Source organism: Peromyscus eremicus, chromosome 2 (genome assembly GCF_949786415.1).
Source record: "Peromyscus eremicus chromosome 2, PerEre_H2_v1, whole genome shotgun sequence".
NCBI lineage: Eukaryota > Metazoa > Chordata > Mammalia > Rodentia > Cricetidae > Peromyscus > Peromyscus eremicus.
Genome location: NC_081417.1, coordinates 160,745,188 through 160,762,902, shown reverse-complemented (window position 1 = coordinate 160,762,902; position 17,715 = coordinate 160,745,188). Strand labels below are relative to the sequence as shown.

Below are 17,715 nucleotides of genomic sequence, written 5' to 3'. Positions count from 1 at the left end.
TTACTAAGTTCTGTAACTCTCTGGAGGCACTGGTACAACCAGCAGTATTATGAGTTCCTCCTGTGACATCGGTAGGGGGATGGCTTCAGACCAGGACTTCAAAGCCTGGACAGCAGAGCAAGAGACCATCTCAAAAACAAACAAACAAAAAACAAGAAAGCCATCAGCTCCCTGATAGTACCCCTGACCTTCAGTGTCCGGGTCTTTCCTTTCCTCCCTGAAAAATGTCAGGGCTCCCTTCCCCAGCCAGGTGAAGCCAAGTACACCAGGGCAAGGACAGAAACCACAACCGTCCAGGGGAGGGGTATCAGGGGGCCACCTGGTTTGCATCCATGTCCTGGCCCTGCCCAGTTCCTGAGAGACCACAGCCGGAAAGCCAACCGCCTTTCTACAGCGGGACTCCAGTCCCACCCCTCCCAGGGCCCCGAAGTTAGGAGCATCTGAGCATTGTCACTCACTGTATTTAAGCAGCCAGCATTGTCAGAAGTGTGCTCAGCCATGCTGGGCAAAGTGGCATCTGGCCAGCATGTTTTTCTGGGCAGCTTCCCTGGTCAGCCTGCAGCTCCCCATTGTTTATTGCTGGGCCTTCAGCTGCTACGAGACAGAGTCCTCTCCTGGCTTCAGCCTCCCAGGGGATTACCTCCTTGCAGGCCTGTTTGCTCTCCATGCGGACTGTCTGCAGGTGAGACACAGACCCCAGGTGACACGTTGTGACAGGTAAGATCCAGCAGGGTTGTCACTTAGTGGGTTGGGGATATAGTTTGATCAGTTTGGAGCTTGCCTAGAGTACATGAGGCCCTGGGTTTAATCTCCAGCACCACACAAGCTAGATTTGGTGGCTGGTGCATGTATTACCTATAATCCCTGTACTGGGGAGGTGGAGGCCAAAGGATCAGAAGTTCAAGGTCATCCTCAGCTACATAGTGAGTTCTAGGCTAGAAACCCTGTCAGAGAGAGAGGTGAGGGGAGGGAGGGAGAGAGAGAGACTGACTCTCACTCAGAGGGACACAAGGGCTCCGCTGCTTACCTTTGTCCCCAGTCTCCCCCACTAATCTGTAAGGACTAATTTCAAGCTGGTAGCTGAACAAGTCCATCAGTTTCTATTTTAGGATGCTACTATTTATTTATATTGCAATGTTTAATTTTGTTCTGTATATTATTATTTATACTGCAATATGTTCTTTTGTTTTTGCTGTTAGAGTGGGTTGTAACTCCATTCAAGTCTCCTGGCTTTTCTGCAGCTGGCAAGTGAGGTTCCCCATGGTTTCCTTTCAAATATGGCTGCTAACAGTTTATGCTCAAGTATTGTGTTGGGAGGGAGGTCCAGAGTGCTCTCACAACAGGTTGTGAGATATTTTGCACATGAGGACTACCTGACTGTTGGTCAGGAAGTAAGGTTGTGGAAGCCCTGGCCTGTGAGGACTAGGCCCAAGAGCTGCAAATAGGAGGCTGGGGAGAGGAAACGCGCTTGGAAGACAGGTTTTGAGAAGGACACAAGAAAACTGGCTTCGTAAAACTGAAGGACTCTGTGTTCAGGAGGTACTGAACCTCTCAGTACACTGGGGACAGGAGCGATGGAAGGAATGGGGGAATCTTCTAGAAGGCAGAAAGCTAGAGAGTGGGACATGCAGCAGGGTTGACCTCAGCGTCATGTCCCTGTTGAGACAAAGCAGAGACCTCTCAGCTGAGGTTGAGCCCTGTGAGGCAGGTGTAATGTACACTCAGTTTGTCCAAGGGACGGTGCCTGGAGTTGTTGGCTCAAACATCAGTCTAGATGTTACTGTAAAAGTATGCTATTGACTGATTAACATTTAAATCAATAGACTGAATAAAACAGGTTGTCCATCAACAGTAAGTGGGCCTCATACAATCCATTTAAAGCCCCAGAGAGAAGACTGAGGTCCTGGAGAGCAAAGAGACGCTGCCCTCAGATTCAGGACTACAGTCCCCATCTGCCCTCAGATTCAGCTGTCTAGTCTACTGGCTAGCTCTACAAGTTTTGAACTGAATAACTCCCACAGTCATGTGAGCCAGTTCCTTAATGTAAATCTCCCTGTGTGCATGCTTGTGTGTGCTTGAGTGTGTACTTGAGTGGATGTGTGTGTATATGTGTTAATCCTGTTTCTTTAGGGCAGGGCTTCTTAATTTTTTGCATTTATGCAATTTTTTTAACCTGGAAAATGTTGTTTGTTTGTTTGTTTGTTTGTTTGTTTTTTGTTTTTCAAGACAGGGTTTCTCTGTGTAGCTTTGCGCCTTTCCTGGAACTCGCTTTGGAGACCAGGCTGGCCTTGAACTCACAGAGATCCGCCTGCCTCTGCCTCCCGAGTGCTGGAAAATGTTTTTAAAGATTAATTTTATCATTTATTTATTTATCCACTTATTTTGGTTCTTTGAGACAAGGTCTCTCTGTGTAGTCCTGGCTTCCTGGCTGTCCTGGAACTCGCTCTGTAGACCAGGCTGGCCTTGAACTCAGAGACCCACGTGCCTCTGCCTCCCAAATGCTAGGATTAAAGGTGTAAACCACCACCATCCAACTATTTTTTATATTTGTGGGTATTTTGCCTACAAATACATCTGGGTACCATGTGCATGTCTGGTGCCCACAGAGGCCAAAAGAGGGCATCACATCCTCTGGAACTGGAGTTACAGATAGTTGTGAGCTGCCATGTGAGTGCTGGACCTCTGGGAGAGCAGTCAATGATTTTAACTGTGAGCCATCTCTCCAGCTCCTCCTGAGAATTTTTAACATGACTTTAGGTATACAAAATAAGTATACATTTGGGCATGGGGCCCATGCCTTTAATCCCAGCACTCGGGAGGCAGAGACAGGCGGATATCTCTGTGAGTTCCAGGCCAGCCTGGTCTACAGAGTGAGTTCTAGGACAGCCAGGGCTACATAGAGAAACCCTACCTTGAAAAAAAAAAAAAAAGGAAGAAGGAAAGAAAGATAGAAGATAGACAGACTAATAGTAATGAGATGAATCTACTTGTTTACTTTTTTTTTTTTTTTTTTTTTTTTTTTTTGGTTTTTCGAGACAGGGTTTCTCTGTGTAGCTTTGCGCCTTTCCTGGAACTCACTCTGTAGACCAGGCTGGCCTTGAACTCACAAAGATCCGCCTGGCTCTGCCTCCCGAGTGCTGGGATTAAAGGCGTGCGCCACCACCGCCTGGCTACTTGTTTACTTTTACATAAAGAAATCTCAGCTGGGGCGCTGGAAAGATGGCTCAATGGTTAAGAACACTAACTGCTCTTCCAGAGGTTCTGAGTTCAATTTCCAGCACCCACATGGTGGCTCACAACTCCAGTTCCAGGGGACCTGATACCCTCACAGAGACATATGTGCAAGTGAAACACCAATGGACACAAAATAAAAATAAAAAAATAAAAATTAAATCTCCGCTGAGTATTGGGCACTTCTGGACACAGAATTTTTTTTTTTTTTTTTTTTTTTTTTTTTTTTTTTTTTTAGAATTGATATGTTGATTGTTGAGAACACTACTTCAAATATATAGTATAAATAGCAAAAGTATGCTTAGGGCCATTTCTGAGGTTATTGGAAATTCTATCCTAATGCCAAGCCAAAAATCAATTATTTGATTTATTTGAACAATTTATTAGAAAACTAAAGTCAGCAACTCAAACAGGTATTTAGGTAACCAAGCATTCCTATATAGTCCAATCTAAAGAGGTGCTGATCTGATGCTTACGTGCTACAGGACGGCAGCAGACGAGAAGGAAAGGTCTTTGTTTTCCTTTATTAAACCATCACGCTCCTGGGAGAGCAGAAAACTTAGTACACACAAGAAAGACGCTTTGCAATGTGTGATAGTCTCAATTCTGAGAACCTGAGCCGAGGTGTCTCAGGCTGGTGTTGGCTTGGACAGGCAACCTCAGTGTTCCTTTCTGCCCCCAAAGCCTAGGGTGCAGGAAGTGACACGGCTCAGCCTTTCCAGTTCTCCCTGGGCTCTTTTCCCTACAGACCTGGCAGCTTCAATGGCCATGGCTACCACCTCTTCCAGGCCATGCGTTTCAGCATTGAGGAGATAAATAATTCCACAGCCTTGCTTCCCAACATCTCCCTGGGATATGAGCTGTATGATGTGTGCTCAGAGTCTGCCAATGTGTATGCCACACTGAGGGTGCTTGCCCAGCAGGGGACTGACCACATAGAGATGCAGAGAGATCTTCACAACTATTCCTCCAAGGTGGTGGCACTTATTGGTCCTGACAACACTGACCACGCTGTCACTACTGCTGCCCTGCTGGGCCCCTTTCTGATGCCCCTGGTAAGCCAAGCCTTGGGGATTCCCATCTGTAAGTCTGGGGTAGAGGGCAATGGGAGCTGCTTCCAGCCTTCCTGCCTCAGCCATCATGAGGAAACCCTGTCCTTCCTTTGATTTTTGTTTTTTTGTTTGGTTTGACATGGGGTCTCACTGTGTAACCCTGGCTGTCCTGGAACTCACTCTGTGGACCAGGCTGGCCTTGAACTCAGAGATCTGCCTACCTGTGCCTCTGACTGCTGGAATTAGTGGTGTGCACCAGCACACCCAGTTCCCTGTCTTCCTTTGGAAAGTGTAGCCAGCCAGCTGCTCACTCTCTGTGCCTTCTCTCCATTCAAAGGCTCCATTGCCTTTGCTGCCCCCAAAAGCCTTTACTTCCCACCCCAGACACTGTGTCCCCTGGGAGCATGCCTTTCTTCTTCCTTGTTCCGTGGTGGTCCTGTACTGCCCTACGCCTGGCCTCTGCTGTGCTCAGCAGTTTGTCTGAGCAGGTCTCCTGTCCTCATGTACCTGGCTCTTCCTGCCCCTGGTCATTGAACTTCCTAGAGCTCTCTAGTCTAGCTTGTTTCACCCTTCCATTGTGCCTCAGTCTTAGATTCTGTCCTCAATTAATCCAGCTGTAGCAAGAGTACCTTCTAGAGCTCCAAATCCAAAGAGCACTTTTCAGTCCTTACCCTACATGGCTTCCTTGTGACATGTCTGACCATTCCCTGTATGGCACCATCCATCCTTCACATTTACTCCCCACCTCACCCCACCTTTACTTTCAGCTCCTTTCTCTCGCTTTCTGGAGAGGGTCCTTTTGCCTCCTGCCTCTGGGGCAGCTGCTATTTCCCTGGTCTCCTCTTCCCTCCTGTTCCAGGCCATAGAGACCATGCATTCTGACTTCTGAGCATGTACTCCTTGCCCGGCGTCCCCAGCAGTGGCCGGCCTCACCATGGCCCACACGACCCACCTAGCTTTTTACTGACAGTTTTCAGACCATCACCATTAAAATCTAGTTTTCCTTCAGAACCTATCTTTCATCTTTTTTCTTTTGACTTTTTGAGACAGGGTCTCTTGTAGCCCAGGTTGGCCCTATACTTGTGTTACTGGCTAGGTAGATCCTCCCACCTAACCGCTGGGATTAGCAGCCACACCTGGTTAAATTTTCCCCTTTCACAGAGCCCCACCATCCCTCACATAGATGATTCCATCAGCCCTGTCCAGGCTTTCCAGCACTGTCACTTGACTAGAGGTACACTCCGCAGACTTGAGTCTGAACATGTCATTTCTCAGGGGGAACCTTAGGAGGTCCCCACAGTGTGCAGGACAGAAGTGAGCCCCTCAGCTTGAGTGTTCAGGTCTCCTGCCCTGTCCTACTCATGCCAAGGACCTGAGGCCAAGAAAGCACGGTTTGTTCCATGTTTAAATGACATGGCCCTTTCACTTGGTCTTGATCCCCACACCTCCTGGAACTCCCCAAAGGAGCCATACTTATTTTGCACACTCCCTACTCTGGGTGGGGGCTGTGGGGAGGGGCGGGATTCAGTCAAAGCTGGTGGTGCTGACCACACTGGAACCGCTCCCCACAGATCAGCTACGAGGCCAGCAGTATGATGCTCAGTGAAAAGCGTCAGTACCCATCTTTTCTTCGTACCATCCCTAGCGATAAGTACCAGGTGGAGGTCATGGTGCTGCTGCTGCGGAGTTTTGGGTGGGTCTGGATCTCACTCATTGGCAGCTATGGTGATTATGGGCAGCTGGGCGTGCAGACGCTGGAGGAACTGGCCACCCCACAGGGCATTTGCATTGCCTTCAAGGACATTGTGCCTCTTTCTGCCCAAGCGGATGACCTGAGAATGCAGCAGATGATGCGCCACTTGGCTCAAGCCAGGACCACTGTGATTGTGGTTTTCTCTAACCGGCACCTGGCTGGAGTGTTCTTCAGGTCTGTGGTGCTGGCCAACCTGACTGGCAAGGTGTGGATTGCCTCAGAAGACTGGGCCATCTCCACGTACATCACCAATGTGCCTGGGATCCAGGGCATTGGGACAGTGCTGGGTGTGGCCATCCGGCAGAGACTTGTTCCTGGCTTGAAGGAGTTTGAAGAGTCTTATGTCAGGGCACTAAAGGGTGCCCCCAGGTCTTGCCCAGAGGGCTCCTGGTGCAGCATTAACCAGCTGTGCCGAGAATGTCACGCTTTCACAACACAGAACATGCCCATGCTTGGAGCCTTTTCCATGAGTGCTGCCTACAATGTGTACCAGGCTGTGTATGCTGTGGCCCATGGCCTCCATCAGCTCCTGGGATGTACCTCTGAGACCTGTTCTAGGGGCCCAGTCTACCCCTGGCAGGTAAGCAATTCCAGCTAGGGTGTCTGCATCCAGGACATCCAAACCATGCAGTGTGGGTACATGGACGATCTGAGGAGACAGTGAATTGGGGTCTTCTCTTAGATAAATTGTTCTCCTCTCTGAGTCTTGTCTTCTTCCACCCACTATGCCCCAGAGATGTCAAAGGCCAAAAATGTCCGCAAAAAGAGTCCTTTATTAGAGGTCTCTCAGGAGGCTGGTCAGGGGTCAAGGGGTTCCTAGAAAAGGTGAGAACAGATTGCTGAGGAAGGAACGGGGCCTTATAGGTGGGTTGGGACCACCCAGAACAGAAACACAAGAGAGCCCCTGCTTGCTTCCTGGGCTGCCTGGGTCTGTGTGGTCTATGGCACTTCATGACATCTGTCTGCCCCAGCTTCTGCAGCAGATCTACAAGGTGAATTTCCTTCTACATAAGGATACTGTGGCATTCGATGACAGCGGGGATCCTCTAGGTGACTATAACATCATCGCCTGGGACTGGAATGGGCCTGAATGGACCTTCGAGGTCATTGGCTCTGCCTCGTTGTCTCCAGTTCAGCTAAACATAAATAAGACGAAAATCCAGTGGCATGGGAATAACAATCAGGTAACGGGGACCTGGTCAGTCACCAGGTGACTGCTTTATGTTATCAGGAGCCTGGGGAATGATGCCTACCCAGAGCAGGAAGGAGGTGCCAGATGTTAGGCCACCTTAGCTCTGCTCAGGCCTGCCAGGGACTGCAGGACTGATAACACAGGAGCTCTGTGTTATCGAACAGATGCTCCCAGGGCTCTGCTCTGAGCATGAACCCAGAGGGCAGAAATGCAGAGATCTTTTTCTGTGCCTGGACATGTGAGCTGTCCCTTGACTGGGGCTCCTCTATGTGACTGCAAACCACTGTGGCTTCTTACAGGCACCTACGTCTGTGTGTACCAGCGACTGTCTTGAGGGGCACCACAGAGTGGTTGTGGGCTCCCACCACTGTTGCTTCGAGTGCATGCCCTGTGAGGCTGGGACCTTTCTCAACAAGAGTGGTGAGTGAGCAGTGAGTAGGTGATCAATCCAGCACCCAAGGGCCCTAGAACGAGGGCTCCAGTTCATGGGCCTGCCAGTCGGATACAGGTTGGAGAACACTTGCCACTAGGCTGAATTCAGACTGTGGTGTGTCCTCCGTTAGAGAACCCCCACCCCCAGCTTCCACAGATGAATCTGGTCCTAAATACAACCTCTTTATCCAAAGAGATATAGCTCCTTTGTGCTGTTCTGTTTGTATGAAGCCCCTTCCTTGTGCCAAGAATTCTGCACCTGAATGGTGGATTAAAGGTAGGTACTGGCTTGTCTGCAGCAGAAGGAAGCCCGTGTGCTCCATTCAGTGACTCAAAGTGGAGGGCAGAGAGCACAGCAAGGAGCTTTGGACTTGGCTCAGAGCGTGGACACCATTGTCTCCTTTGACTATCTCTGTGGTGAAGGGAGAGTCAGGACTCAGGTAGCTAGGAGATGCTCAGCAGGTGGATCTGGTTAATGGAAATGCTGACGGGAGAGGCTAGCTGCTCTGACAAAATCACAAAGCTTTCTGCGTTTGCAAACCACCTTTGGTTTGCAAACTGTATGGATCCAGAGCCATACAAAACACAGACCCTTTGAGGATGTGCTTAGCCTGTGGCTGTTCTGGGCTCCCCTCTCACTATGGCTCCAAAACCTGCCTGCCAAGGCGCAACTTTCCCAGCATCTCCCAGGCCTGAATGACCCGGCCCCCATTCCCTGCTCCTCCCCTTCCTTCTGCTTACCTGGCTCTCAGAAACCTTATCTTTACTTTCAGATCTTCACATCTGCCAGCCTTGTGGAAAAGAGGAATGGGCACCTGAGGGAAGCACCACTTGCTTCTCACGCACCGTGGTGTTCTTGGCTTGGCATGACCCCATCTCTCTGGTGCTATTGACAGCTAACACACTATTGCTGCTCCTGCTGTTTGGGACCACAGGCCTGTTTGCAAGGCATCTCCACACGCCTGTTGTGAGGTCAGCTGGGGGCAGGCTGTGCTTCCTCATGCTGGGCTCCCTGGCTGCAGGGAGTTGCAGCTTCTACGGCTTCTTCGGGGAGCCCACGGTGCCCACATGCTTACTGCGCCAGCCCCTCTTTTCTCTCGGTTTTGCCGTCTTCCTCTCCTGTCTGACAATCCGCTCCTTCCAACTGGTCATCATCTTCAAGTTTTCCACCAAGGTACCCACATTCTACCACACTTGGGCCCAAAACCATGGTGCCAGTCTGTTTGTCATTGTGAGCTCCACGGTCCACTTGCTCATCTGTCTCATGTGGCTTGCACTGTGGACTCCACTGCCCACCAAGGAATACCAGCTCTTCCCCCATCTGGTGATTCTTGAGTGCACAGAGGTCAACTCTGTGGGCTTCCTGCTGGCGTTCACCCACAATATCCTCCTCTCCATCAGCACCTTCGCCTGCAGCTACCTGGGTAAGGAACTGCCAGAGAACTATAACGAAGCCAAATGTGTCACATTCAGCCTGCTCCTCAACTTCCTATCCTGGATCGCCTTCTTCACCATGACCAGTATTTACCAGGGCAGCTACTTGCCCGCGGTCTATGTGATGGCGGGGCTGACCACTCTGAGTGGCGGCTTCAGCGGTTACTTCCTCCCCAAGTGCTATGTGATTCTCTGCCGACCGGACCTCAACAATACAGAACACTTTCAGGCCTCCATTCTGGACTACACGAGGCGTAGAGGCTCTACCTGATCCGCGGGGACTGTTGGGACGGGGCAGACCGGAAGCCTCTTTTGTCCTGAAGGTGGTAGATCCAGCGGGGCGGAGGGTCTGAGGTGTCTTGGAGAGCTCAGCCATGGCTTTCGATGTATAAGTGCACAGAAGAATCCAGCCTAATAAAGACGTGAATTGTACGTATGGCTTCTTGGCTGCGCTTCCGATCCGTGGGGGAGCTTGGGACCACACATCAGTTAGCTGGAGCTGGAGCCTAGCGCCTCGTTTGATGTTGCTAGGCGACTCCGGTAATGAGACCTAGCGCGGTAGGGTTCAGGTCTGGCCCCGCCCCCTGCGCGGCTCATTGGTCTTCCTCTGAGGCTCCGCCTTCGGGGCGGGGACATAAGAGTCCTAAGCTTCCAAGGCGTCCGGCTCTGCCCAGCGCGCCTCAACGTCACATCCGGCGTGGGGACGGCGGCGTCTTCGCGCAGTGGGCCGGGCAGGAGTTAGTCTTGTGGGCGGTGGAAGTGGACTATCCCGGAGCAGTGAAGCCGGTGTGAGCCGAGAGGACCGGCCGGGTGAGGAGGGTGCGGGAGGGAAGCGGCGAGCCGCCCCAGGCGCTGACGAGAGTGTGGCCGCCGCCTTCCGCTTGCGACTTGCAAGCGCGGCGTGGGCTTGGGTCACCTGTGCGCAGCCGCCGGCCTGCCCTACTGGCTGTGCCTCGGGTGCGTGGCGGATCAGTTCGCGTTCACTCTTGTCTGCCCCCAAATTTGCATTTTCATATTTTCTCACTCGCACCCTACTCCGACCCTGTCCTGCCCTGTCCTGCATCATGCTTTCGACTCCGGAGGCTCTCTCCCTTCTGGCCAACCCATGCCACTCCCCGCCCATGAGGGGCTGTCACTCCACTCTGGCTGTGCTCCGCGTGCACCTTCTAACCTTGACCCAAGCCTTCATCCCCGCATAGGTGGCTGTTAACGGGTCCAACTCGCTACAGCCTAAGGGCTTTCCCTGTTGGGCTGGCCAGAGTGTAATGTTTGCCTTCCTTTCCAGATTATGGACGGTTCCTTCGTACAGCACAGCGTGAGGGTTCTGCAGGAACTCAACAAGCAGCGGGAGAAAGGCCAATATTGCGACGCCACTCTGGACGTGGGGGGCCTGGTGTTCAAGGCACACTGGAGTGTCCTGGCTTGTTGCAGCCATTTCTTCCAGAGAATCTATGGGGACGGCTCAGGAGGCAGCGTTGTCCTTCCTGCAGGTTTTGCTGAGATTTTTGGCCTCCTGCTGGACTTCTTCTACACTGGTCACCTGGCCCTCACCTCAGGGAACAGGGATCAGGTGCTCTTGGCAGCCAAGGAGTTGCGGGTGCCAGAGGCTGTGGAGCTCTGTCAGAGCTTCCAGCCCAGAACCTCAGTGGGACAGGCACCAAGTGTCCAGAGTGGACTGGGGCAACCTGCCTCCCAGGATGTGAAAAGCCACCTCAAGGAGCCAACAGACTTGGACGAGGAGGAAGTTTTCAGGACTCTGAGCCTGGCCCCTGGGGATCAGGAGTCCAGAGACAGTCAGCAGTCCCAGCTCAACCCCCCTGCTCAGAGCAGCCCCTCCTTCCTCTGTGGGAAACTCAAGCAGGCTCTGAAGCCTTGTCCCTCAGAGGACAAGGAGTCTGAGGACTGCAAAGAGCCTCCAAGGCCCTTCGAGGCTGGAGGTGCCCTGTTGCAGGGCGAGAGCAATGAGGTACTGCTGCCAGGATGTAGCAACTGGGGAGGCAAGCTTAAGGGTAGAGACGGGCACTTCTGGAGTTAAACATAGGAAGCCAGTGGCCTCAGGTGACCTCTCTGGGAGCTACACTTAGCTATGGTTGCCAGCTTCCTAGGGGTGGGGTGAGCATCAGGGTCACAGGTGTCTCCCTAGGGAGTGAGACCTAGCCAGCTCCCATGTTAACAGACCCTTTCCTCCGACTCCAAGATTTACATGTGGTCTTTCTTGGGCCCCTGAAGAAAGGGGACCATCTGGGATGGGGCTTGGGTTGGAACTAAAGCTGGGTCCCTCAAGCTAACCCCTCTGCTGCCTCCTCTACTCTAGTGGGAAGTGGTGGTTCAAGTTGAGGACGACGGGGATGGTGATTCCATTTCTGAGCCTGAGACTGTGCTGACCAGGAGGAAGTCCAAAGTGGTCCGAAAGCCCTGTGCTGCCGAGCCAGCCCTGGGTGCAGGTTCCCCAGCAGCCGAGCCCAGTGAAGGCCGGAGGGGCGCAGCGGTGCCGGTTGAATGTCCCACGTGCCATAAAAAGTTCCTCAGCAAATACTACCTAAAAGTCCACAACAGGTAAATGCTCTGTTTCTATTTTCTTTTCTCATCTGCCCTTCTGTGCTGAGGGAGGGGTCCTGAACACCCCTCCTCTGGGCTTTGGGGGGACTAGGGGCTCTATGTTAGGTCCAGATAGTGCCTGGTTGGCATGCATTTTCTTCCTCTCTGTCTTCCTGTGCATCGTGAGTTTGTGGACACCTAAATAGTACGTTCCACCCCCTGTGGACTTTGACTGTGGGCAGGCTTCTGTCCACAGGAAACACGAGACAAACCTCTGGCTCCTTCATGAGCTAGAGCTGAGGTCTGACTGTAGGGCTTTCTGGAGTCTGGCAGTATAGGCTTTGACAAGAAGCTAATCCTCAGGACTGAGGCTGCCTGTGTTTCTGGGGATATTAGCTCTGGGAGTAAGAGAAGTATAAAAGACTATTTGTCTAATTGGGACCACTATAGAACTGTGAAGTTTTTTTCCTATTTAGTTAAAAAGAAAAAAAAACAAACTTACTATGTAGCCCAAATTTATATAGACCAAACTGACCTTGAATTCAGAGATCTCCCTGTCTCTGCCTCCTGAGTGCTAGTATTAAAGGCATACCCCACCATACCTTAGGACTGTTTTTTGTTTTGTTTTTTTTTTTAAGTAGGGTCTCTCTATGTAGCCCTGGCTGGCCTGTAACTCACTATGTAGACCAGGCTGGCCAAGAACACAGAGATCTGCCTGCTTGGGCCTCCAGAGTGCAGCGATCAAAGGCATGCACTACCACACCTGGCTTGTTTTAAGTTCAAATTACTTAAAAAATTCAGTGCCACAGCCACAAGTCACATCTCAAGGGCTTGGTAGCCATGCAACTCTGCTAGTCTGTTACAGTTTGTTTTTGTACCAAGCTAGGTTGTGTTGAGCCACATTGTGTCATCAGTATGATATTCTGGGAAGCTGCTAGTGCTCACCTGGAATGGGGTTGTCACCTGGAGCGGGGTTGGGACCCATTTGCCGTCCCTGTGCTTTGGCTTTGAGGTAGCTGAGGCTGCACAGGTGGTGCCCATGCTCCATCTATCCCTTCCTTGGTCTGTGGTTTGCTGATGTCCCTGAGAACTGGAAAGGGGTGACTTCAAGAGATTGTTGTATCTACACATGGCGGCATTTGTCTGTAATCCTAGCACTTGGAAAGTAGAGGCGGGAGGATTGCTACAGGTTTGAGTCTGTGTAGTGAGTTTTAGTGTTGTTCTTTTTTACTCTTTGCTCTTTGGGGGGCTCCCCCCACCCACCCAGCTCCCAAATAAATCATACACAGGCTTATTCTTATAAATGCCTGGCCTTAGCTTGGCTTGTTTCTAGCCAGCCTTTCTTAACTTATCCTGTCCACCTTTTGCCTCTGGGCTTTTCCCTTTATTTCTGTATATCTTTCCTTCCTACTTTGTGGCTGGCCCCTTCTTTTCTCCCGCTCCTTGATCTTGCTCTTTCTTCTTCTCCCAAATTTCTCCTACTTATTTTCCCTGCCTGCCAGCCCCGCCAGTCCTGTCTCCTGCCTAGCCATTGGCTGTTCAGCTCTTTATTACACCTTTAGGTGTTTTACACAGGCACAGTAACAGCTTCACAGGGTTAAACAAGTGCAACATAAAAGAATGCAGCACATTTTTGCATCATTAAACAAATGTTCCACAGCATAAACAAATGTAACACATCTTTTTTTTTTTTGAGACAGAGTTTCTCTGGTAACACATCTTAAATATTCTACAACATTTAGTTTGAGTTGTTGGCTCATGCCTGCAGCTGTGAGTTCTACCCAGTTGGGGCTCCAGAGTGTGAGGCCGTGTCTAGAGGAGGGAGGGGTAGGAGAAGAGTAGGGCCAGGAACTGGTTTTGGAGTCTACTGCATAGGGTCAGTTTCCAATAACCTGGGGCATATTAAGAAGGTGGGGAGCTTTCCTTTACCCCGGGGCCTTCAGTGGTAGGGACTGAACACCAGGGCCTCTGCCATTGAGCCACATCCCTAGCCCTTTTTCAGCTGGCCTCAAGCTGGTGATCCTTCTGCCTTGGCTTGGAGTAACTGGGAACGGGCTGGGAGTATATAGCTCAGTTTTCATGTGCTTGCCTAACACATGAGGCCCTGGGTTCAATCCCCAGTGCTGGGGAAAAAAATCCAAACCAAGTAGCTAGGATTACATTACAGCTTCTGCCACCCACCTAGGCTAGAAGGTAAGGAAGCTGTTCACTGGGGAGAGCCTTCTGGGAACAGCTAGCAATAATGTCCTGGACTTGGAGTGAGCCTGACTGGTATGAGGGGTGAGGGCAGGCAAGGACTTTAGAGCAAGGCCATTGAGGGGCTGGCTAGTTCAGTCAGGCTATCATGTCCTCCTAGGCCCCCTGGGCCCTCTCAGTATGAATAGGAAGCACTGGAGCCTGTGAGCCAAGAGGTAATGACGGCTGCCTTATCTTCAAAGGCTTCTGAACTTAATGGAGCCTGCTGGTGAGATAGGTAGGGAGCCAGGGAACCAGGGGTGGCTCGTGGGACCCCGGGAGCTGCTGTAGCCATGCTTGTGATATCAGTGCGAGGACGTGGGCGGAGTCAGGCGTGGTGTTTTACATCTGTCTGTTACTCATGGGGAGGGGTAGAAGTCAGGGTACAACTTGTGTGAGTGGTTTTTCTCTCACCACGTGGGTCTCAGGGATTGAACTTGGGTCCTCTGGCTCGACAGCCACGTGCTTTTGTCCACTGAGCCATATCACCTGTCTGCCATGGGGTTGAAAGTGGAGCCCACAGAGAGGAGGCTACCAGCCAGGCTGTGCCAGTCAGCTCTACAGCAGCCATTTAGCGAGGCTGGCAGAGGTAGGGCTGGCTCCTGGCTCCCAGCTGGGTCCCTCCAGCGTGGGGCCACTTGGACCTATGGCTACTGTTTCTTCCCTTCCTGAGGATCTCTGCGCTGGAGGGAATTTCTGGCCTTGCCCCTGCATGTCCAACCTGGGTGTCACTGAGCCTCTGTGGTGAGGCCTGGCTGGCTTCAGGACACCTCCTCCTGTGCACCGCAGCACAGGTCCGCGGCAGGAGTGGGAGGGTCCTGAGGACCAGAGACGGGGAGCCTCTGAGCCCCACACCCTGTGGCCTCTCTTCTTGGCAGGAAACACACTGGGGAGAAACCCTTCGAGTGTCCCAAATGTGGGAAGTGTTACTTTCGCAAGGAGAATCTGTTGGAGCACGAAGCCCGGAATTGCATGAACCGCTCAGAACAGGTACTTGGGAATTGGTCCAAGTATTTGTGGGCAGGAGCCCAGTGGCCTGTGTCTTCATGCCATCTGGGAAGGACCCCCAGGAAACTCTACAGGATTATAATATAAGAGCTGCAGGGGCCTTGGATGGCATCATGTCCACCTCCAGTACAAGTCAGACACTTGTTCAGAGGACTTGGGATAAGCCCTACAGGGATGTTTTGGGTTAGCTCCATCTTGGGCTTTGGAGTAAGGAAAGTGTTTATCGGGGATGGCTGCTGGGAAGGGCCGCCTTGCCTGTCCCCGTGCCCCAAGTGGGTAATGTTGGGCTAAACCCCACCCTCCTCTTCCCAGAGACTGGTCATTAGCAGCTGGGCCCCTGTCTCTAGCCTGTCTGGAGCTGAGAAGGGTCTGGCGTATGGTAGTGCTCAGTGTTCTGGGATGGTTAAGGCAGGCAGGTTACATGTTGCCCTCTCCTACCCCAGCATCCCCTACCCCAGGCAGACACTTCCCAGCAGCGTGTGGAAGCCCCTGCAGAGGCTGCCGTCGCAGGCAGAGGCCCTTCCTGATGCTGGCCCTGCTTGCCCCTCACACTGCCAGGTCTTCACATGCTCCGTGTGCCAGGAGACCTTCCGCCGGAGGATGGAGCTGCGGCTGCACATGGTGTCTCACACGGGGGAAATGCCCTACAAGGTCGGCCAGCTGGTCCCCGGGGTCGTGGGCTGCATAGGGATGTGGACCCCTCTGCCTGGGGTGGTATCTGGCAGCTCTTCCTTGAAGACTGCCTGCTTGCCCATCCAATGACACCCTCTCTAGCCTTACTTGCTCAGCATCCTCTGGGAATGGTGTGCATGGCTGAGCAGCGCCCCCTCTTGGAGGCCAACTGCAGTAGACCAGGGACTGGCCTGCACCTGGGTCAGGCCCTCCTTCGCTGCCGTGAGCTGGTGACAGGGCACTGATGGTGCAGGCTGGGCTGGGCTGACTGGGCCTGTTTTTCCAGTGTTCCTCCTGCTCCCAGCAGTTCATGCAGAAGAAGGACTTGCAGAGCCACATGATCAAGCTGCATGGAGCCCCTAAACCCCATGCAGTAAGTGCGGGGCAGGGCTGGGGCACCTGGGGCTCCTGGGGAGCCCCGCCCCGTCCTCACCCGCACTGCTCCCTCTGCCTGTCTCACCCGCCTGCAGTGCCCCACTTGTGCCAAGTGCTTCCTGTCTAGGACGGAACTGCAGCTGCACGAGGCTTTTAAGCATCGTGGGGAAAAGCTGTTTGTGTGTGAGGAGTGTGGGCACCGGGCCTCGAGCCGCAATGGGCTGCAGATGCACATCAAGGCCAAGCACAGGTAGGAGCCCTCCCTCCTTCCAGAGGGCCGCTGCCAGGGGCCAGGAGCAGCGCCTGCAGGCCTTGCGTGGTGGGGGTGAGACAGGCAGCTTTGTTAGGCTCACGGGGAGGGCTCAGGCGGAGGCATGCCTTTATCCCTTAGGTTCCCGACTCCCTGATCTATAGATCTCTCCTTTGCTTCTGAGAATGGTCGTGGTGTCCTTTGCCTGGAACCACCCAAGCCCTACAGCTTAGCCTGTTCCAGCTCTAACAGATGACTGAAAGGGGATGGCTTCCCCAGTGATGGCCTCGCCTTGTGTCCCCATCTGAACAGGAATGAAAGGCCTTATGTCTGCGAGTTCTGCAGCCATGCTTTCACCCAGAAGGCCAACCTCAACATGCACCTCCGCACACACACAGGCGAGAAGCCTTTCCAGTGCCACCTCTGTGGCAAGACCTTCCGCACCCAAGGTGAGGCAGGCCCGTCCCCTCCCTCCCCAGGGCTCAGGCCAGCAACTGAGCCCCACCTTGTCCCCCACAGCCAGTCTGGACAAGCACAACCGCACCCACACGGGTGAGAGGCCTTTCAGCTGTGAATTCTGTGAGCAGCGCTTCACCGAGAAGGGGCCCCTTCTGAGGCACGTGGCCAGTCGTCACCAGGAGGGCAGGCCTCACTTCTGCCAGATCTGTGGCAAGACCTTCAAAGGTAAGTGGGCAAGCTGTGGGAGAACAGAGGGCCTGGCTTCCATCTCCTGCCTACCTGACTTGGAGGGTCTGTGGAGGTCAAGGGCAACAGTGGCTTCCCAGTGCTCCTTAGAACCTTCCAGCTACCAGAGTTCTGTCTTCGGGGAGAGAGTGGACGCCTGTGACGGTGGAGGTGGGGGCAGGGCACCCTGGACCGGGGCGATGGTGGCCTCAGTGTGGTGCTGTAGAGCCTGGAGTTGGGGAGACCCTGCCAAGGGCCACCTCCTGTGCCTTAGGCCCTGGGGTGTCTTGTCTTCCATCTCAGTCCCGTCCCTGCTAATGCCAGTGGCCCGTTCCTCCTGCAGCCGTGGAACAGTTACGGGTGCATGTCCGACGACACAAGGGCGTGAGGAAGTTCGAGTGCACTGAATGTGGTTACAAGTTCACCCGGCAGGTAGGCCAGGCCCTGGGGCGCCTGCTCCCCCCTCCTGTCCCCAGCTCTGAGCTCCTTCCCCTTTCCCTCAGGCTCACCTGCGGAGGCACATGGAGATCCACGATAGGGTGGAAAACTACAACCCACGGCAGCGCAAGCTCCGAAACCTAGTCATCGAGGATGAGAAGATGGTGGTGGTGGCGCTCCAGCCCCCTGCAGACCTGGAGATGGGCTCTGCAGAGGTCATTGTGGAGTCCCTGACCCAGGGCGGCCTTGCCTCCCAGCTCCCTAGCCAGAGACTGTGTGCGGAGGAGAGCTTTGCCAGCCCCAGTGTCCTGGAACCTTCACTCATCATCACAGCTGCTGTTCCTGAGGACTGTGACCCATAGACCCCTGCCCAGTTAGCCCCAGCAACCGATAAACATGTGATTTTGGATTCACTTGTTCA

The 17,715-nt window shown here is 53.0% G+C and overlaps 2 protein-coding genes across 3 annotated transcripts; both read left to right on the top strand.

Annotated features, from left to right (window-relative positions):
* Positions 1-526: 526 nt before the first annotated feature.
* On the top strand, positions 527-9,499 carry Tas1r1 (taste 1 receptor member 1). The gene is made up of 6 exons (XM_059255928.1): positions 527-717; positions 3,980-4,286; positions 5,855-6,616; positions 7,008-7,220; positions 7,528-7,648; positions 8,434-9,499. Exons 1-6 carry the CDS (start codon positions 527-529, stop codon positions 9,363-9,365), a joined length of 2,526 nt encoding a protein of 841 aa, XP_059111911.1. The 3' UTR covers positions 9,366-9,499.
* Positions 9,500-9,772: 273 nt separating this feature from the next.
* On the top strand, positions 9,773-17,715 carry Zbtb48 (zinc finger and BTB domain containing 48). Of its 2 annotated transcripts, none has more exons than XM_059255457.1 (11): positions 9,773-9,904; positions 10,380-11,060; positions 11,409-11,650; positions 14,746-14,857; positions 15,434-15,526; positions 15,834-15,920; positions 16,018-16,172; positions 16,485-16,621; positions 16,692-16,856; positions 17,200-17,288; positions 17,360-17,715. In XM_059255457.1, the coding sequence occupies exons 2-11, from the start codon at positions 10,383-10,385 to the stop codon at positions 17,654-17,656; spliced, it is 2,055 nt and encodes a 684-aa protein (XP_059111440.1). In that variant the 5' UTR covers positions 9,773-9,904; positions 10,380-10,382; the 3' UTR covers positions 17,657-17,715. The 2 variants fall into 2 exon arrangements, with proteins under 2 accessions (XP_059111440.1, XP_059111442.1); XM_059255459.1 differs by having other exon boundaries at positions 9,776-9,882.

What these genes read in the sequence shown, in the direction of transcription:
- Tas1r1 (XM_059255928.1), top strand. Translation starts at nt 527, where the DNA reads ATGTTTTTCTGGGCAGCTTCCCTGGTCAGCCTGCAGCTCCCCATTGTT. An exon ending in CAGGTGACACGTTGTGACAG is followed by an intron (nt 718 to 3,979) that starts GTAAGATCCAGC and finishes TTTTCCCTACAG; the next exon opens with ACCTGGCAGCTTCAATGGCC. An exon ending in GACCTTTCTCAACAAGAGTG is followed by an intron (nt 7,649 to 8,433) that starts GTGAGTGAGCAG and finishes CTTTACTTTCAG; the next exon opens with ATCTTCACATCTGCCAGCCT.
- Zbtb48 (XM_059255457.1), top strand. Translation starts at nt 10,383, where the DNA reads ATGGACGGTTCCTTCGTACAGCACAGCGTGAGGGTTCTGCAGGAACTC. An exon ending in TGCAGGGCGAGAGCAATGAG is followed by an intron (nt 11,061 to 11,408) that starts GTACTGCTGCCA and finishes CCTCTACTCTAG; the next exon opens with TGGGAAGTGGTGGTTCAAGT. An exon ending in CACATCAAGGCCAAGCACAG is followed by an intron (nt 16,173 to 16,484) that starts GTAGGAGCCCTC and finishes CCATCTGAACAG; the next exon opens with GAATGAAAGGCCTTATGTCT.